Source organism: Anas platyrhynchos, chromosome 4, assembly GCF_047663525.1.
Source record: "Anas platyrhynchos isolate ZD024472 breed Pekin duck chromosome 4, IASCAAS_PekinDuck_T2T, whole genome shotgun sequence".
Classification (NCBI taxonomy): domain Eukaryota; kingdom Metazoa; phylum Chordata; class Aves; order Anseriformes; family Anatidae; genus Anas; species Anas platyrhynchos.
Window position 1 is genome coordinate 67146179 of NC_092590.1, and position 19856 is coordinate 67166034.

Sequence of the window (19856 nt, forward strand, 5' to 3'; positions counted from 1 at the left end):
GATCCCACAGAAACCACCACACACAGGCACTTTTTCTTGAAATTATTTCTAATTGTTCAGTTCCTTCAGGACAGGAAAAAAAGCAAGCTGTGATTATTGATTTCTTCTGTAAACACTCTCCCCTCCCCTGGATGAAGGCTGTTGGCATTAAATGAAGATAGCAAGTTAGGAGAACGGCAATAGCATCTAAGGCTGTCTTTGAGACACATGGAGGAGATAAATAAAAGCTGTTTTCAACATGCAATTTTAAATAAACTTGATTCTTTAAGCACAAAAGAGATTTTTTGAAGAGAAACAGGCCTATCCACTCAAGGCATGAGTCTGGAGATAAGGCATACTTTGTTAGGAAAGATTTGTGAGCCCCAGTTAATAGATAGCTATGCTTACTGTTTACAGAAGAACCTGTTTGTTTTGCATGTGTTTTACAATGCCCTGTTGTGGACCTTGAAGCCTTTAACATTGGAAGCTGAAGTAAAAGGATTAGGCAAAATGTGTGCAGGGATTTTTGATCTGTGTTGTAGACATTGGCAGCCAACAAGGCAGCCAGTTACTGAAGTTCTTAAGAAGTCTCTCTAAAGACTTCTTTGGCCCTGATTTAGCCAACTACAGAGTCTAAAAATCCCTTCGATTTGGGTTGCTTTAAGCAAGAATTTCAACAGAAGCTTGTTCCAGAACACTCCTCTGACGTGAACTGAGCTGATCTGGTATCATTACATACTTTAATGTTTTGCTTCATTGGCATTTTGGTATTGCTGTCTACTGGTTTCCCAAATAGCCTGTGAGACCTGGAATACCAGTCAGTAGAGCCACAGTCAGCCTGGTAATTGCTCTTTTAGATCATTTCTTTCTCCTACTGTTTGTGTGGATATATTGTTGTTTCAGTGCATTGATGCTCCATGAACTATGAGAAAGAAAATTAAGTGTGTAAGCAGCTACTAAAGGAGCACATTTTCTTTTCAACTGAGGAAAAATAAAATCCTTTCTTGCTGCAGTGTAAGCCTACAGGCATGAGGGAAGACGAGAGAATTTACGTTGGTAATAAAAGCAGGCGTGTTTTAGATTTGGGTGGCCAGAGAGAAACCAAGCTGAAACTGAAAGGTCAAATGAACTGGTACAATAAAAAAAATACTGCAAACATATATGTGCATACTCTAAAGTGTCTCAGTTTTTCTCTAACAGCTCCTACAACTCCTTCTGCTTTGTTGGTAGCTTTTGTATTAGGAGTGAGCAGTGGGTCTAATGAGGGTCTCTGATGTTTAGTTCACATAAGTCCTTTTTTACCCTGATTCCAATTTTGTGATGCAGACTGCATGTCTTTCTCATTTCAGCTGTTGTATGGCCCCCAGAAGCAATTAAATTTCTCCCTGTGATTCTTAACAGCCTGAAGTGCTGCCCCTGGGCACAACCAGACCCTCTATGCCCTGCCTTCCAGCCAGGAGGCAGGGCACATGTTTCTTAATTTTTAGAAGGGCCTGATCTGTATGTGATCTTCAAGCACATTTACCACAGTGAGAGAGTGATTTCCTGCACCAAATACACTGTCAACCTCAGAGGTGCCTGCCATCCTCTCCCAGCATTCAGAAAAAGTTAGATGCCCCCCATATAAATGTTAAATACCTTAATTTGTTACATACCTATCCATCTCTCTCCTGTATTTTAGAAAAAAACAGTGGTCCACAACAGTAGGTGTGAGGAAATGGGTTGCATCTGGCAGATTGCTACCAAGCAGTACTTTGAAGATAAGACTCAGGACCCTGCTCAGCAGATAAACACCAAGCAGAACTACCAAAATTACTTCACCTTCAAACAAGGGGAAGCATAGTGAAGTTAGGCATTCCCAGGACTAAGTGGCCTCATAGCTCAGGGGTTTTTTGTTTAGCAGTTTTCATTTAGGTATTTCAATTTTTGCTTAAGGCATCATGGTGTTTTCATAAAATGTCTCCTTTGAATTCTGTGTTAATCAATCACTTCGTGGGAGAAACAGGTAAGAATAATAAGAATTCACTGGCATTACCATCACATCTGAACAATGCACAACTTATTGTCTGATGTTTCAGCAAATCACAGTGGCAGAGCAAGCGTATGTAAGAAGTACTTGAGATCTCTAAGGAGCAGTGACTTTGGAAGGACTGCCTAGAACAGGGATTAATTTGTGTTGATGAAAGGCATAAATTGTCAGGTTGCCAGAACTCAAAACAGGGTTTGTAGTTTTGAGCAGAATATTTTACAAAACCATTATTTCAGCAGAAAGAAGTGAAAGGAACAGACTTAGAAAGAAAGAAGAGAATGAACACACATTGAAAGAAGAACAGACCAAAGGCATCCTGAACATATCATCCGCAGTCCACCAAAGGTAAGAGCAGGCAGAAGCACTACTGACTCAGTTTAAATGCTTTGACTTTTTGCAGATATATATAAATGTCTAGCTGAATAAATGTTCTGGCTTTGTATTTTATATTTTGTCCTTGATGGAAAAGAAATATTTGTTGCCAAATTTTGCACTACTCTTTGATCTCAGAGAATTACTTTTTCATGCTCATTAATTACAGACTGAAGAACTATATAAAGACAGTTTGAAAAGAGAGAATGAAAAGCAAAGCCAAAACACATGCCAAATTATTAAAAAAAAAAAAAAAAGATAATATAAATGTAGGACGGGAGCTGATGGTATCCAATTCATTACATTTCATTGTTTCTGCTTTAAAAATCAAGAATATATATTAATTTGCTGTTGAGTAAATATACCGTAATGAAGATAGCATTTTTGAAACATAAATAATATCTAAATGGTAAAATTTCATTGAATGCCTTTGAACAGTTAAGATTACTTGCACAAAATTTAGTCTTGAGTGCCACAAATGTTAAATAAAAATCATGTTTAATACATTATTTATTTTTTGAAATTTAGACTCTAGACAAAAAGCACTGACTATCCAATGGAATAAGTTGACATAAAAAGCTGTATTATATAAGTTTGAAGGACTTTCAAAATGACATGCACATAAAGTGTTTTTGTAATCCTTTTATTTTCTTTATTCTTGGCTTATTATCCAAAATAACATAGCCTGTGCAATTTTGTCATTGTAAAGAGGTTCATTCTTTTTTAGACATTCTGCTACTTCTACATTGACAGAAATTATTGCCCACTTTCTGTTTTTCATCCTTGTTTGAATTAGTATAGAAGTAGATTCATCTAACAAAGGGCTTCGGAAAAGATACATTAAGTATTCATTATCAAGTTCATGGTTTATTCTGACATACAGATTCACTTTTAGCTGTTGTCTCAATTTTTTTCTCCCATAACCTATTCTTAAAATAAAGTACAATTAAATTGGGCTTCACGTAAACAGTATAAATGTAACAATCTTTTTATGCAAGCTGGTCTCATAACTATTAGTCAGTGATCAAACTTAGTTTCCTGTTGCCATTCTGATTTCTTTTAGGGTGAAATCCCAGTCATGCATTAAGTCAATAACAAAATTTCTATTAATTATCTAACTCCTATTAAACTCAGAAGAATTTTTTATTTGCTTTTGCCCTTGATGGAAGGTTATAAGTGTGAGTTCAAAGAAAAAATTTTGAAAGCTAACCTTCTGTGAGCATTGACCATTACAATAGCAACTGCAGTATGTGTAAATGTCAGAAATGTTTTGTTATCTCCTTCCCTGAGGAATGCGATGGGTGATTGACAGTTTTGCTTCAAGGTAGATCAGACAAGAGAACAGAAGAATTACAGATTCAGCAATGTTGCAGCCATTCCGTTTCTACTGTATTAATATTAATCTTTAACCAGCAAAATAAAACAAGCAATGAATATAGTTGTCAGTGCTCGTAACACCGGGTTTCAGATTATCATGTTTCTGGCTCAGTGTCAGCTTGGTACTGAAGAGACCTGAATGAGATGCCTAATTCTTAATCCATTATCCTCACACCTGATCTTCTAACAGCTTGTCTCTTTGGCAAGCAGATAGGAAAACTGTCTTGATTCACTGCAGAAAACATACAATGGTTTTGAAAGCAAACTTCAAAATTAAAGCTGAACTCGAGCTCCCAAAGTCCAGGCATGGATGACCCAAACTGCTCTACCCTTAGAAAGGAGCTTGTGGTGCAAGCAGGTTATTCAAATAAGTAAAGCTAATTAAAAATCTACAACAAAATTATTTGTCCCAGCAGAGACTGGATGGGCTGATATTGCTAATGAGCTTTTGTCGCTACAAAATCTTCTAAATGCCCTTCACCAATATTGTATCCCTTCCTTGAACTGAACAACAAAGGTACTTTAAAATTTCCCTTTACCAGGATGATGCTGCAGCAAAAGAAGGTTCTGAGTCAGTTTGAACTGCACCAGCAGATTCGTCTGGAGTCTCTGAAACAGAAGCTTCTGGGATTGCATCACCTAGAAACAGAGCTGGAGAATCAGCTGAGGGTAAATCAGGATAAAATGATTCACAGATCTGAACCAGTCAATGGCAAAACATCTGTTGTTTTGACTCTTACTGTTTGACAGATTGTACAGATTGTAAGGGTCTCTTCACTGGCCCAGTTTAAATTAATGCTAAGATTCACTACTGTTTTCACCCCTGAAGCTACGGCTCAGACCCCAGCAACACATGCAGACAGTTAACAGTTTGAAACCATATACTACAAAGAGAACCTGGGACTTGGGTGGGGGCATTATATTCTTTATCTTATTTATTGATGTTTCTGCATCATTTCTATTGTGAATACAGACTCACATTTTGGTTACTTGAACGCCTCTGTCTAATCAGATGGAAACTGTTCAACCTCCTTATTAGTACATCAATGTGCTTGAGTTCACAGCCACAACAAGAAGGATCAGGCCCAAATGCCAGGTAGTCGCAACCAGCCAGGTTGCACAGCAACTCTTCATCACATACATGCTCTCAGCATATTTGAGTTAAGTACTGTTAATGGGAAGCTGTGTTTTGTTGTGCTCACTGAATCCCTTTCCAGTAGAAAACATCCCCAGTGTGTTCACACTGTTTCATGTGCTTCTGCAATAACATATCCTTTTTTTTTTTTTTGTCATGGCATGTGTCATGGCATAACATAACATGGCATTTTGTCATGGCATAACATAACCAGAATCAATATGTTTTGTGTTAACTGACCGCTGCTTTATCCTTGCATGCAGAATGCAGAGCAGGACTTTGTTACTGAGTTGGCTGCACTGGCCCGGATTCCAGTCACTGTGAAGAAGCAGCCTTCCAAAAGGAGCAAGCCAGCAGGTTGGTATGATCCTGGATTGTCTTAAAAACGAATCATTCCATTTAATTGTTTCAAACTGCAATATGACAAGATAGAGTTTTAGGAGAGATTTTTTTTTTTTTCATCAGTGCCATGTCCCTAATAGATGAGGGAATTGGGGTGTAGAAAAGTAAAGTGACCTTCCAAGGTCATCTGGGTTGCCTGTAGCTGAACCACAAGTAAATGTCTCCGTTGCTGACTCCAAACCTGTCCTTTAGCCAACAGACCACATTTTTTCCATTGAGGTAAGGCTTTGCCTTGCTCAATCTCAAATTATTTTTCTTGTCTTTATAATGTTCTTCAAAAAGGTCTCTGTTCACCTTGATCACTAGGTTTCTGGGAGGACAGCAGGACTGAACCACCCAGCTTTCATTCTCTTGGTAGAATGGAAGAATCAGCCATCCCACACACATACTCAAAAGTAAAATCTTACTGAATAAGGAAGATTGAAATATTTATATGAATTTGTTGCAGGTTTAACAGATTAGACTATTTTACTATTCAAGAGATACTTAGGGACAAATTGTCAGAATAACAGTTGTGTTCCCTGATGCATATTTGGAATGGGGTGTACACACTCTCATCCTTTGAGCCATGAAATCATCCTGTCATTATCAAAATGAGACATTTTGCATTACACCTGAAAGATACTGAAAGGTGAGATAGGTGTCTGAAAGGGAAAAGCAGCTCACTCACTGGACAATTTTGAATCTCTTTCCCTAGTCAGTTTTTCTCAAGCGTGCAGAGCTGTTTGTCCTGGTATTCACAGTGACCAGAGGGATACATGTGAAAGCTTGGCTCAGGACACTAAAAGCAGTGACTTTTTAATGTAACAATGTACTGATTCAAATCACATAAAATGATGTAGTGACTGTACCTCTGTTTGCTAGTGGTAAGGAGCCATTTCCGATTACTTGCTAAGAAAATATAAGATAGTGCTGTCAGTGGTTGCACCTTGCAGAAACTTACATCAGGGTGCAGCAATTTGAAAGTTGAAGTCCACTCTGTGAGAACTTATACTCAAAAAACAATATTCTAGTGATTTCCTTGTCATAATAATTTATATGTATAAAGTGCTACTGTGCTAGAAATCAGTGTTTTGTTTTGTTTTGCTTTAAATTAATCGAAACCAAACAAGCTCTAATATTGGTTATTTATTTATTTATTTGTTAATCCACATATCTTTGGTAATTCAGGGGAAAAAACAAAAAGAAGGAGCATTCACTCTCCAGAATTGGAAGACAAAGATGATTATTGTGAAAATATTCAAGAGCCCCCTGGACTGAAGTCCAGCTTATGCAGGTACAGTAGAGACTATAAAAAAGGGCTTGTGAAAAAAACTGCTTACACAATGCAGTAAAATATCTACTTCACAAGCAGGTATGCCAATCAAAACTAAAATATAACACCTACACTAGCTGATCTTCTTCCTTAACACTTATTTCTCACATGTACTTGACCTTTTTTTCCCATATTCTTTTTTAAATGTTGGAAAATCATCTGAGTTTGCTTGTCTGTGTTGTTTTGTATTTTATAAATAACTTCTGAAGTAGAGAAATGAGAAATACTGTTTCCAAAATTCCTTTAATTAGATTTTTAAAAACCTGAGTCACAGACAACATAAATCAGCACAGACAATTGAATCCAGTGGAACTAGGCTGACTTGTAGCAACCAAAATATGGCCTGTGGTATTTACGCTTTCAACTACCACCTTTATTTCATGAACAAAGGAAAGCGCCAGTCTTTGGCTGATGAGGGTAGCAGTTCTAACAATGGTTTTCTTGATAGATGTTTCAGTTGGCTTATGCTGGGGTGCTAACTAGAGGAGAAGAAATGGCTACAAACCTGAAAGATGCCAGCTGATTACTACAGGCAGATCAAACCAGCCAGCTGGTCACTGGGGCTTGATATATTGAGCAGAGAAAATCCTGTTGACAGGCAAAGCAAACAGTTGGTTCTCAGGAGCCACAGGCCTTTGGGGAAAAGTATTTATCCCCTGAGTGACCTCAGCCTGGGACTGACTTTAGGAGATGGCTCCTTTCCCTGATGGCATCAACCCTTTTCACACACTCCTTTCCCACAGCCAACAAGGGATACGTGTGTAGGGAACAGGGGCGCAGGAAAGGAACATTTATCTTTATGCAACTTTGTTCTGGCAGACTAAACAGAGGCAGCTGAAACCAGCGAGTGCAGAAGTTATAGTCATATAGCAAGTGCCTTTCTTCTCATATCAAAATGAATTTAGTTTAAGACAGAATTGTAGCCTTTGAAAAACTTGGTCTACAATTTTGTTTTATTGTTTATTTCTTTCAGAGAGAAGTTACAGAGGTCACATAAAGAGGAGGCTGAACCAAGGAAAAACTCAAAAATGTTAAAAAAAAAAGGGAACAGGTAGTAAAAGTATTTCTATGAGCTGTCTGAACACAGAGTACCAAAGCATTCTTCTGGGAGATCTCAGCAGCTATAAATACTTACTGAGCTGGTTTACTGAGGAACAATGAAGAACATCAATAATAACCGAGAAATCTTCTTTAGCTACAGACTGAGACTCAACCCCATGTTTGTTTCGCTGTTAATGAAACATTCGCACTTGATGTTGGCAAGGGGGAACAAAGAAGGCTTTAAATTCTTCCAGATCGTGTGGGGAACATGAGAGGAAGATAGTTTTAGATTAGGAATATACCTGAGGAAAGTGCAGAACAGATAGATACGCACTAGACCGAATGACGTTAGGATATCTCAGGAAGGTTTCATTTTAATATTGATGTACCATTTGCTTTTGAGCCTTAAATGCTGTAGATCTGGTCTTAGTATTTTGTGACTGCTGCTTTAGATAAAAAAAAAAAAAAAAAAAAGAAAAAAAAAAAAGAAATAAATTTAAAGAATACTTAAAGAGATTTGAGACTTTATTGGTACATCGAAAGATTAAGTTTGGTTTCTCCTTTGTTATATTTTAATGTTTCCAAGGTCAGGTTTTTTTTGTTTTTTTTTTTTTTTTTTTTTTTTTTTAATTTGTAAAAAGATTTTGTAAATCTATTTCCTTGTGTTTGTCCCAGATTTCAAATTATTATTTTTTTGGAAAAAGTGAGACAAAACTGGCTGTTTGTTTTTTTTTTGTATTTCATTTTCTATTCTTTGATAAATAAACTCTTTTGTTTTCAGCATACTTTGTTGTGCTCTTTATGTTTCTTATCAGAATTCTTGTTATGCAAAGCAGCTAATTCTCACTGGCTCTACAGTGTACCTGTATTGTGTAATAAATAGCCTCACTTACGCTATCTTATAGCTTCCATGAAATGAACATTTTCTGTCTTTTTTAAATGAAAATATATTTTGCTAACTAAAAGGCCATCCTTTGGCACTTGTAAAATCCTGCATCAGTTATGCAGTTTAGCTCAGATAAAAGTGCCGCCACACAAATGACTTTACTAGGCATGTTAGGCACAATTGTTAAATGGTTAATTTTCACTTCAATCATTGTCAAAACCACTTTTTTTTCTAAATTGTACCACTTTAAGCATTAGATTCTGCTGTTTCAGCAAGTGCTCTCCATGGTCTCTCTGCCTTACAGAAGGAGACATTTTATTGCCTGTCTGCTGTGCTTTTTTCAAAAGGATGCAGCCTATTTCCCTCTATTTGAACATCTTAATTCTACAGTGGACTCTATACAGATAGCGAGAAGACAGCTTTTCATAATAGAGGTGATTATGTCTAAAGATGCTGTTACAAACCATGCAGTGGTTTGAAACAGTCAGGATACAGCGGTTTTCCTGGATGCACTGTGATTCACTTAACTAGGCAGGGCTTATATGTTTTTTTCTGTCTTCAAAATGCTCAGCTAATCCCAAAAGCAGGGCAGCAGTGCCCTCTCTTGGACATCTAGCAGGCTTCCTTTTCCTTGCTGTTGGACGTCACCAGAGGAGCAGGGAAGGGTCACAGGGCTCAGGCAGCAGGTACCACCTCTTCCCACAGCCTCTCGAGGTGGGACCCCTTCTGCCACCCAAGCCACTGGGTCTGCCCTGCAGGCACCTCCCTGCCCTCTCATCTCTCTGGGCTCACATGTCTACAAACAGCCATTTCTCCCATTCTCTCTCAGGCACCTTCACTTCACAACAAAGAACAACTGCTGCTCTTGTCCCTGTCTTCCTGCATTACACCCAGATTCACTTTCCTGCTTAAATTAAAAGCCTGTACAGATTTCATGCATGGTGTGGCACTCATAATTCCGTGCCAGTGATGCAGGCATTGAACAAGAACACTCATCAGAATTTCATTGGCCTAAGAAACAAGTAAAGTAAATGCTAAGTAAATCTCACAACAGTTCTGTGTATTACATTATTCAACCTTAACCACTGCATCAGTCAGTATCTATATCATGATGCCAAAAACCTCTATCCCATCTTATGATCAGTCATTACAGAGGGATTTTATTTTTTATTTTTTTATCTGACCCCTCAGTTAAGTTTAACTCCATGTGACAGCTTATTTCCAAGACAACACAGAAGAGACAAAGATTTTTCCTGATGTTGTGAAATACTTTATCACCAGCCAAACAGGCACATTGCAATGGTCAAGTTTTAGCACAGAAGTTCCAATTACTTACTGTTCAGGAAAAAAAAAAAAAATATATATATATATATATTATATATATATATATATATATAATATATATATATATATGTATATATATATAATATATATATATATATATATTTGCCAGGAACAGGTTATTCAAGGGAGGGTGCAGAATATCCATCTGTGCAGTTTCAGCACTCAGCTGTACAAGATCCTGAACGACCTGTTTTAACTCGGAAATTAGCCCTGCTTGGAGTAGGAGGCTGGACTGGCTGACCTCCAGGTACCTTCTTCAACCTAATTCTTTCCATGACTCTAATATTCCTTCATACTGATCTGTTGCTTATTTCTTTAGTGCTTTTTTTTTTTTTTTTTCTCTCTCTTTTTTTAATCTTTCTTGTGTCTTAAGGGACCAGAGAAATAGCTTGTGAGCCAGGGACTGTGCCTAAACTCCCTGGGACATTGCTAAGCAGTTTTGAGAGCAGTTTTGAGAGCAGTCTCCAGGAACCCCACTATGGGGTGTCAGAAAATGGAGATCCCTAGGCACCCATCAGAGCTCAAAACACCTTCTTTATAACAGAAAGCTGTAAAGCACTATCATCTTTTAGTTTATTCAAGAGAGACTCAAAAGGAGCTTTGATCATGATTTACAGATACACACAACAAATAATGCAGAAATTTAAGGAAAAAAATAGGTCTGTTTTTCTTAACATCTAGGCTAGCAACTATAACAACAGCTTACAATTGTGCTGAACCTCATTCACAACTTTAAGACAACAGAATATCTAAAATTCTAAGTGTGGTGTTGAGAGTCACTGAGTGCGCTGTATGTCATCAACAAGCAAAACAGCCCATCACAGTGGTCACAGCTCTAGAAAAAGCTGGTAGAGCTTAAAGATTTTTAAACCAGTGTATATAACTATATAGTTACCTTTGCATCTCCCTGTGCTAGAAAAATACAGAATATGCAGGCAGGGAGCAGAAGGACAGGGTGCTGAAACCTACCTGTTTTACCCATATCACTGCAAATACTTTGTGTTACTCAAAGAAACGGTATGATACTTTGAGTATGATACTCAGAGAAACAGCATCCACAGCTCTGCATTTTTACTGCATTGGAAGACATTATTCCCTCTCCTGTACAGAATTTATTCTTAATTGAATACCACTTACTGTCATCACTGAAATACAGCTGGAAAGCATGTGCAAAGTTCACCAAAATCAAGATGGAAAACTGTTCTCAAATCTGTTTGTTGTGATCACTGAGATTTAATACTGGACAAGTCTAAATGGCAAGAACTAACTGGTGTCAAGTAAATAACTTGAGAGTAATGGCAGATTCAAAAGGAAGCACTTAGAACATTAAGCTGTACAAATCCTTGCTCTGGGAAGCCATAAATGCCAAGATTTTACATGGGTTTTAAAGGTGCCTTAGCAAATTCATGGCAAAACAATCCACTGATAGCCAAGGAGGGTAGCAATGCTATTGCTTCTTAAAGGATATATTCCTCTGAATACTGCAATTGTAAGTTTCCTCTTTCTTAAGCTTACATTGTTTCTAATGGAACCCAGAGTACATGGTCATCTGATCTGTCCACCCTGTGGTTTTAATTCTTAAGGAAGAATTCTTAATGAAGATCAGTGTATTGCTAGCAAGAAGTACTTATCAGCTGGAACATGTCAGTTTTGGAACAGCCTTAGCATCATCATTAACAGACTTTGTCAAAGGAGGTGCAGAAGATCAGACCTGTGGAGAGCTTCCTGAGTGATAGTTTGGACAAGCTTGCTTTACAGTTTGCCTACCAGAGTAATGCAGTTATGTTTAAATCTTAGTGTTTGTAACAAAGATAGTCCCAAAACTGTTTAGATCATAGGGACTAACTTTAAGGGGGTCTGCAAACGTCAGTGGGGAAGAACTAGTTTTAAATCATTAGGGCTATTTCCACTATTAAAATGTTATAGCCCTGCTATAATTCTTTAGAAGTTTGACAATTCAAAAGCCATGAAAATGACTTTTCAAACTACAAGAAGAAAGCAGGGAGGTAACAACTGCTCCCACCCACATGCTTACAGACTGAACATTGCCCAGATGGGCGCTCCTACAAGAGAGCAAATTCCAGAATAGTTTCCTGCTCTGCAAATGTATTCAGGATCACAAACTAATTCACTGTTTATTTATTATGATTTTATTATTTAGGGATAGCTTAACGATGCAGCAGCAGGGACACTGCTGTGAAATAGGCCTTGGGGTAGGAAGGGAGGCACCACTTACCTTGTTCAAAACCCCATTGTTGCCAGCTCTCTGGTGCTGCATCACAGTAGCTGTCCAGATGAGGTATCCATCCTTCACCTTACCATGCTGGTGACCATGCAGTAAGCTCCCTGTGCTCAAACGTAAAAGAAGAGGTCTTTGATTCACACCCAGGTAGTAGTTCTCCTCCAGAGTGGTGAGACCCAGGCACAGCACAGGATCCATGGGCTTAATGCAGGCTGTCCCCAGGCAGTGGCATAGGAGCGTGGTCAGGCTGCAAGGGCTTCCAAACACCGTGAGCACACTGGCACATTTCTCCTCAGAGAAATCACAGCAGAGTTACACTGACCTGACAGGCACAGTCTTGTCATGCAGAACCACTGAGCCACGAATCACCTTACAAACACATGTAGGTGTATTCATTCACAGGCACTTCAGCATGAAAAAGTAAATGTTTTAACAACAATGGAGTTTGCTTACATGCAAAGGGTTCTTTGGTTTAGGATTATGTTTTGCATGGAGGAAAAGTGGCATCTGTCAATACTAGTTATGCAATTCCTTGTTATCACCTCAGAGGTGAAAAGCCTCGTAGATTGAGTAGCGTTACTCAGAGGTAAGCAAACACTGCTACCCGCACAAGCACAGAAATCACTACGGAAATTGAAATCAGCAGTTCCGAAATTTTCACACTATGTCAGATTTTCCAGATGATAGTTTCACAAGCCAGCTTGCTTTCTATTTTCAGAGTTAAGATTACCAGACCTGTTGCTGGCACTGTCAACACTTAGAGCAAATAGGCTGAAATAACACAGTGGAAGTAGAGTCTTGGTTCAAGATTGCTAAACAAGATGGGTCACCTACTAGGCTGTAGGTTATTCCAGAACAGTTTGTCCTCAGACTTATATAAAGCAATGGCAGCATAGAATAAAACACACAGATCTCCAAGTAAGCAAGCAAGCCTAGAGAAGAGGGCGCTCTCCAGGCAATAGGAAACATGAATTTGAATCCTTGGGCGGGATAAAAGGGGTTGGTTTGTTTTTATTTATTTACAAGTATCAGAAAGAAAATAATTGTATTTATGAAAGGCTTTTTCTTTTATTTTGGAAATAGAATCAATTCAGTTCACTTCTGGATGAATTGCAGTGTTTCTTCACTGGTTCAGATCAAAGCCAAAGCAAAAAGAAAAGCCAGTTATTTAGACCAGCTCTGCTGCCAGATTTTCAGGCCAAGCCAACAGAAATGAAGTTTTCTGGGGCAGTGGTTCCCTTCCTAGGAAAGTTGGAGGTGATAGCACACTGGCTTCAGAGTAAGATGACATGCTTCAGTTAGGCTATTTTCCAAAACTTGACCAGTGCTACGTGGTCAAGCCCGAAACTAGATAAAATCATTCCAGTGGCAATGTGCTCCTGCAGTACTTTTCCTGTTGCAGCTTGGTAGTGTAGGAAATGGCACAAGGCCAGTGGGAGATGTTTTGCTGACCTGCTTAATTTCAGAGCATCCCACCCTCTGCTATAGCACACACTTCCCCCAACATCTGCAACACAATCAGACAGGTAAAAAGTGATAGAAAATGTTCCTTTTGCATAGTCTGTGATATAATCAGAAAAACTAGACAAAGGATTTCTTTCACTCTTACAGAAAAAGATAATACAAGTCCACATCCTCTCACCTTTCCTGCATCGTGTCTTGTTTACAACATGCCTGAACACTGCCTAAGGGCAGATAGATCAGCACAGAGCACACCAAGAAAACCAATACTAAGTCAAATACAGCTTAGGTCTAACTGGAGCATTGCTTACTGTTTATGTACAAATGAAGATGCTGGCAATCAAGTCCATTTGAAGCAAGCTAGGTAAACTTGAAAGCCTTGGAAGAAAGCTAATTTAGGTCTCACTTGGCCAAAATTGAGGCAGCTGCAATATAAGTGGTAATTTTTACAGTGAGCTCTAAGATGGATTATGGCATGCTTACATTATGCATATGCAGACAACTATACAACATCCCTTGTGATCTAGGGAGGTTGGTTCCTTCTTTCACATGATGCAGAACTAAAAAGACAGTTTCTCATGAGTTTCTCCATTCTAAATTTTCAATAATAGCAGCAACAGCACTGGAAAGCAGAGGAAGACGCTTACCCATCAATTAATTTCCTTTATTTCACAAGCTTTGAATTCAGAAATAGAACCACGACTAGTAGATCTTGATACGGTAGAGTAAGTAAAAATGCATGTGATTACAAAGGAAAAACTTTGTACAAAAAACTTTAAAAATCCGACGGCAACTTGGATTATCTGTAAGTACCAAAAAACTCATGCAGAAGGAGAGCACTACTGCCCAGGTGGAGAAATCCCTGCAGGGGTGGCAATGGCATTGCTTTGCATAAATTATGGCGCTGTTGAAAATGGAAACAATGAAGACACAGACTTGGAACGTACTGAGTGGGTACAGACAGGTGCTACAGAGACCATTTGTCATTCTAAGTTCTGATGATTTTCTGTGTCTGAGAAAGTCTGAAGTGCTTCTTGGGTTTATAATAAATTAAAGATAAAACAGAAGCTGCCTATACTACTCTACTGCATACTTTCAAGATGGCCATTTTCTTCCTTCATAAGTGTTTTTGGTGATGGTTTTCAAATACAGATATTAATCTTGGCATTGTGTCTAGTCAATTGTTGGCAACGTGTTCTATAGGGACTCACTCACTGAATGCAACTTGCATAAATAACTCAGTAACATGCATTAACTACTCTAATACAGCGAAAGGGTGCAAAGGAACCATCATTCAGTTACGAGACGAAGCTAAAACCTGTAGTCACTAAAGGGGCAATGGAAGCACCATGCTTTAAGGTGACTATGGCATGAAAGCACAATTGTGAGGCAAGTAGTTCCAAGCAAACACACCACACTATTATCACCTCTTCCTATACAAAAAAAAAAAAACATTTCATTTTTTATTTCCATTAGTACCAAATAAAACTGTGGGTTTGATAACACAGATATTGAAGGGAATGGACATTATTCCCATGATCTTTCCTCCTTGTGTTTCTGTCCATCATTTTTCAGCCAAGACTGGTAATATTGGAGCGACCACCAGGAGGTGCCACGATGCGGTGTCCAGTACGGCGTGGGTTATTGTCATCTATCTGAGCTCCTGCAACAAAAGGAATACAGGAAAGAAAGCTATGAAAAGGAAAAAATCATCAGCAGTGATACTTTACCTGACATTCCAGCTATGCTTCCCTCACATCAGTTGGTTTCTCTTGAGCTAGACCCCTGCCTGAAGCACTAGAGAGATCTTCAAAGGCATATTTCTGTGCCTAGCTCCAGTCATCTTCAATAAGAACTGTAGGCTTAAATGTTTGGGATCAGACTGATACTCATCCTACATGGGCAATTGTCTTCCATTAGCTTGACAAAGAGCCCATGCAGAGATGACAGTCTACAGACTGGATTCCCTTCATAAGATCAGACACTAATGGAAAAATATTGCTGCTCTAACTGGGAAAAATAAACTCACGTATGTGCGGAGTGGCTTTTTCAAACCTGCCTCATTGATTTAAAATACCTGTCCCCGCTGGGTCCATGGGTTAACAGTACAGAAAACCTGATGTTAGTGATTGTAAGTTCACATGAAAAGGAACATTGATCTGATATAAATTCATACTCACTTAAAAATGCATTTTAAACTGCTGGAAGATTAAACTTACATGACAGCCAGCTTTCTGCCACACTAAATATTATGTGATCACACGAGCTTCTTACAGGTAACGTAACACTACCATGAAAGCGTAGGATCATTTTAAATGCTATCATAGTCTCTGGTTCTGCTTAATTCCATAAACAGTAATGTGCATTTGCCTGATTTGGGTCATGCTTGTTAGCACCAGGTGCCATGGTAATACACAGATCCAGCAGTGGACTGTGAAACCACAGCTTTGCGTGCTTTTGAAAATCCCATTTCTTGTTTATCATTGTTAGAGGTCAAGATTGAAAGCACTTTTTTGCTTCATAGAGATTTACATATTTGTATATGCTCACCATGGACCTAACTGTGCAGGGAAAAATACACTCCAATTCACCAGAAGGGTCTTTAAAATATTTGCTCTCCTTAGGCATTCTTCCAGAGGTCTCATTTAGTTTCTAAAGACAGGATCTGTCAGGGATGAAAACTCCACCATTGGCTCCCACAGGGGAGAAAATCCAGTCACTTTCATAACAACATCATAAAGAGCCACTTATTTACCAACTGGGCCGTAGACTTTTGAAGGACAATGATTTGGCACACTTGTAATTATCTTCAAATGTCAGGAATTATTTCCAACAACCCCAAAGGATGATTTTCTTGTCTATTTCTTATGTACCATGGAAAATCAAGAGCAAAGAGACAAGAAATACTATAATCGGCATATTAATAGATTCTGCACGTGATTTTCTGACCATGGACAAGGACAGTTGAAGTTTCTGTGTCTAGCAGTTTCTGGTGATGCAGCAAGAAAGAAATGTGAGGTGTTTGAGCCACATGAGTCACACCAGGCCCAAGTCCCATCAATGATACATACTAACAGGCCTCAGTTGTATCAACCAGAGACCTCAGCTAACCATGAGGTGTCAGGTAAATAATACTACAAGACTGCAAGCAGATAAATATTTTAGATGACAAACATTCTGAATATTTGGTAATTTGTAAATATTCCTAGAGAAAGAATGTATACGAACATACCTAACTATAGATGTTCTTACATATATATATATATATGTATATATATTTCATACATATATGATTAAAGAGGTAATTTTTATAATTGAAATTTATCAGCAACAATCCATACATACTGAAGGCTTTAAAGGCATTTCTAATGAGTCAGGTTGACTTACCTGATAAGCTAAAATTAGACTGGTGGAGGTTCCTGATTGGTGGTGGCTGGTTTTTGGCAGGGGAGGATTTAGTTGAGGGTGCAGGAGTTGCATATTTTGGCGTAGCTGGGATTTCATACACAGGCCCATCATACATTCCTCTGGAGACTCCTTGCAGTCCTCCCACCTAGAGCAAGAGCAGAATAAAATCAGACACTGAATGCCCTGATAATGCTCCCTAATGATACTGGTAAACAGAGGCCACCGAGCACAGAGCTATATTCTGCATTAGCTGAGGTAAAAACACATTTGTACTATTGTCAAAGCTACAGTCTGCTTTGTATACAAAGGAAACTATGAAGTCTCCTCTCATTATTTTATAAATATATATATATAATAAATATATACAGACACATGAGATCAAGACTTAATAGGCTTCCTTCACAGTCAATGGAGAAAAATTGGATCTCAAAAGAGAACAATAGATCTCACCTAAGATATTTATTTTACGTAAGATCAGTCAATATCATCTCTACATTCAAAGGATTTTCAGTACGGTGGGATCAGGTGAGTCTCCTATGTGAGCTGCTGAATCACGTTTTGGTTGTGGTACGACTGACAGTCACTATACAGACTCCAGCAATTTCACTCTTAGAATCATAGAATATCCCGAGTTGGAAGGGACCCATAAGGATCGTCAAGTCCAACTCCTGGCTCCGCACAGGTCTACCCAAAATTTTAGACTGTGTGACTACATGCATAGTCCAATCGCTTCTTAAGTTCAGACAGGCTTGGTGCAGTAACTGTTTTGGAGCAGCTCTTACCTGCTTTCTCTGCTCCTCCCCTTCAAATATCACATTATTTTCATTAGAACCTCATTGAAAAGCAGTGACTTTTTTTTTTAAATAAAATTTCAAAAGTTTCCACTTCTTGTCATGAACTAGAAAAGCAATTATACAACAGACTGCAGCTTGGGACCCATCTTTCATTATCTGTCAATAGACTATCTGTCACCTGAGCTTTGATTTCAGTTTAAGGTCTCTATCTTATCCCTGTACTATCTGTCACCTGAGCTTTGATTTCAGTTTAAGGTCTCTATCTTATCCCTGTACTATCTGTCATCTGAGCTTTGATTTCAGTTTAAGGTCTCTATCTTATCCCTGTACTGTTCCTATTAGAATTATGAGGAAAGATAATCGTAACAGTCTCACTGTCCTAAAACAAACAAACAAACAAACACAAAAATCTAGGAAACAGTATTTTAAAAACACTTTAAATTTTCAGGAAGAATCTGAAGCCACTGAATTTCTTAATCCAAAGCCCATCCAAAGGATTATAAATCTAAGGCTTACAAAACTATTGTTTCAGGACCCTTTCCCCAGTGAGTTAACAGTACAATTAAAGTACTGGGGAGGAAGGCCACACTTTTCATGGGGGTCTGATCTTGCTCTTACTGAAATCAGTGCATTTTCCTTGCTTTTGGTGACAGGGACATCACGCTCAGAAGAGACACTGTCTCATAAGCTGAGCCAAAGCTAATGCCCCGAGGGAAGCAGCTGCAGATCACAGCAGTGAATCCGCTATCCAGGGCTCCACAAAGGCAGGGATTTGCACTGCTATCCATGTTCCAGGAGGTTTTCCCTGGGCCAGCTAAAGCTTTGCAGACCCTTGTGTGATGGGTTTTGCTGTGAGGTGACATAGCCACATGATGGTGGCTGATATCACCATCAGTGTTTTTTTCTAAACCTTTTCAATTAAAAAAATTTGACTGTGAAAAGAAACACAAGACATAAGACTGCTCTCACTTGCTCTCGGCAGGCAGCAGAGGGAGCTGGATGAGCAATAATGTCAATGCCTCACTTGGTCCCTCTGCAGACCTCTGCTTATGTATCTAGAATCAAAGGTCTTTCCCCAAATCCAGGCCCACTACAAGATGCAAGTTATTTGGGCTGGTTACTTTTGAGCAAATCCCTGGTGTAAGGCACCACTCTCTGATACTTGTTTTTGAAGTGCTGTTTTCACTATTTAAATAGCATCGTCACTCCAATTTATATAGCATTCCCATGTGCTTAAAACCCTTGAAAAGCAGATGTGGAGACCCATGTCACCTAACTGATTAATGTTAAAAAAAAAATAAAAAATTAATTTGTTGGTATTTGCAAAACTCGTTTGCAGATGCATTTTATTTTTATGCCTCTTATCCTTCCCACTTGTAGACTTAATTTCAGCTGCCACCCTTACAGGCAATGGCATATGCCTTGTTGAAGAAAATACATTTTTTTGGTAAATTTGTCGTTGCTACCTGTTCTCACAAAGTACTTTATTGCCCAGTGGCAAAAAACAATTTCCAGGCAACCCAAAACTAGTGCCAAGCCTACTGGTTTTCAACAGGGGAGTGTGAATATAATTCAATACCAGAACTGACCCAGTCGTGATCTTGGTCATTTCCCAAGCTTCTATTTAAATACACGATAAAAGCTTTCTGAGCTGTGAATGCTGCTAATACTCAGTTTAGCAAATGCACCAACAGCAGTTCAGAGATGCCAAATATAATGAGCATCTCCGACTTAGATGCTTTTCTTCTCTGCAGTGGGGCTGTTCAGCATGCGAAGCTTAGTAGCAATTTAAAATGCTATTTTTCTTCTGGCTAACCCTCCTTCCAAAGAATCTGCATCTTTTTGCTGACATCTAACTAAAAGTAAATTCTATCACTATTCCACCTCCCTTCAAAAGACTGCACAGCTGGGCATACAGCAATTATACCCAAATGGCACTTATGTGCTCTACCCACTGAAGTGCAATTTTAAATTATAGCAGCTCGCACTTGCAGAGGAGCCACTTTTTGGTCATATCTTGACCATATACAAACATAGGTCAGACATAGGTCATCTAATACAGATTTATATT

At 38.6% G+C, this 19856-nt stretch overlaps 2 protein-coding genes across 5 annotated transcripts in view; one reads left to right on the top strand and one right to left on the bottom strand.

The window, feature by feature from the left end:
* The window catches only part of EVC (EvC ciliary complex subunit 1), a 53677-nt gene extending 45523 nt beyond the window's left edge, over positions 1–8154 (top strand). For 2 of the 3 annotated variants that reach the window (XM_027457403.3, XM_038178252.2), the window contains 5 exons: positions 2245–2353; positions 4300–4426; positions 5156–5249; positions 6465–6570; positions 7583–8154. In XM_027457403.3, the coding sequence (XP_027313204.3) occupies positions 2245–2353; positions 4300–4426; positions 5156–5249; positions 6465–6570; positions 7583–7664 (518 nt within the window). In that variant the 3' untranslated portion in view covers positions 7665–8154. The remainder of the gene's footprint in view (positions 1–2244; positions 2354–4299; positions 4427–5155; positions 5250–6464; positions 6571–7582) is intronic. The other variant, XM_027457404.3, reaches the window with a different exon arrangement.
* A 6079-nt stretch (positions 8155–14233) lies between these two features.
* Positions 14234–19856, bottom strand: part of CRMP1 (collapsin response mediator protein 1) — a 49226-nt gene continuing 43603 nt past the window's right edge. For both annotated transcript variants that reach the window (XM_038177964.2, XM_038177965.2), the window contains exons 13-14: positions 16971–17136; positions 14234–15246 (exon numbers count right to left, since the gene is read on the bottom strand). In XM_038177964.2, the coding sequence (XP_038033892.1) occupies positions 15155–15246; positions 16971–17136 (258 nt within the window). In that variant the 3' untranslated portion in view covers positions 14234–15154. The remainder of the gene's footprint in view (positions 15247–16970; positions 17137–19856) is intronic.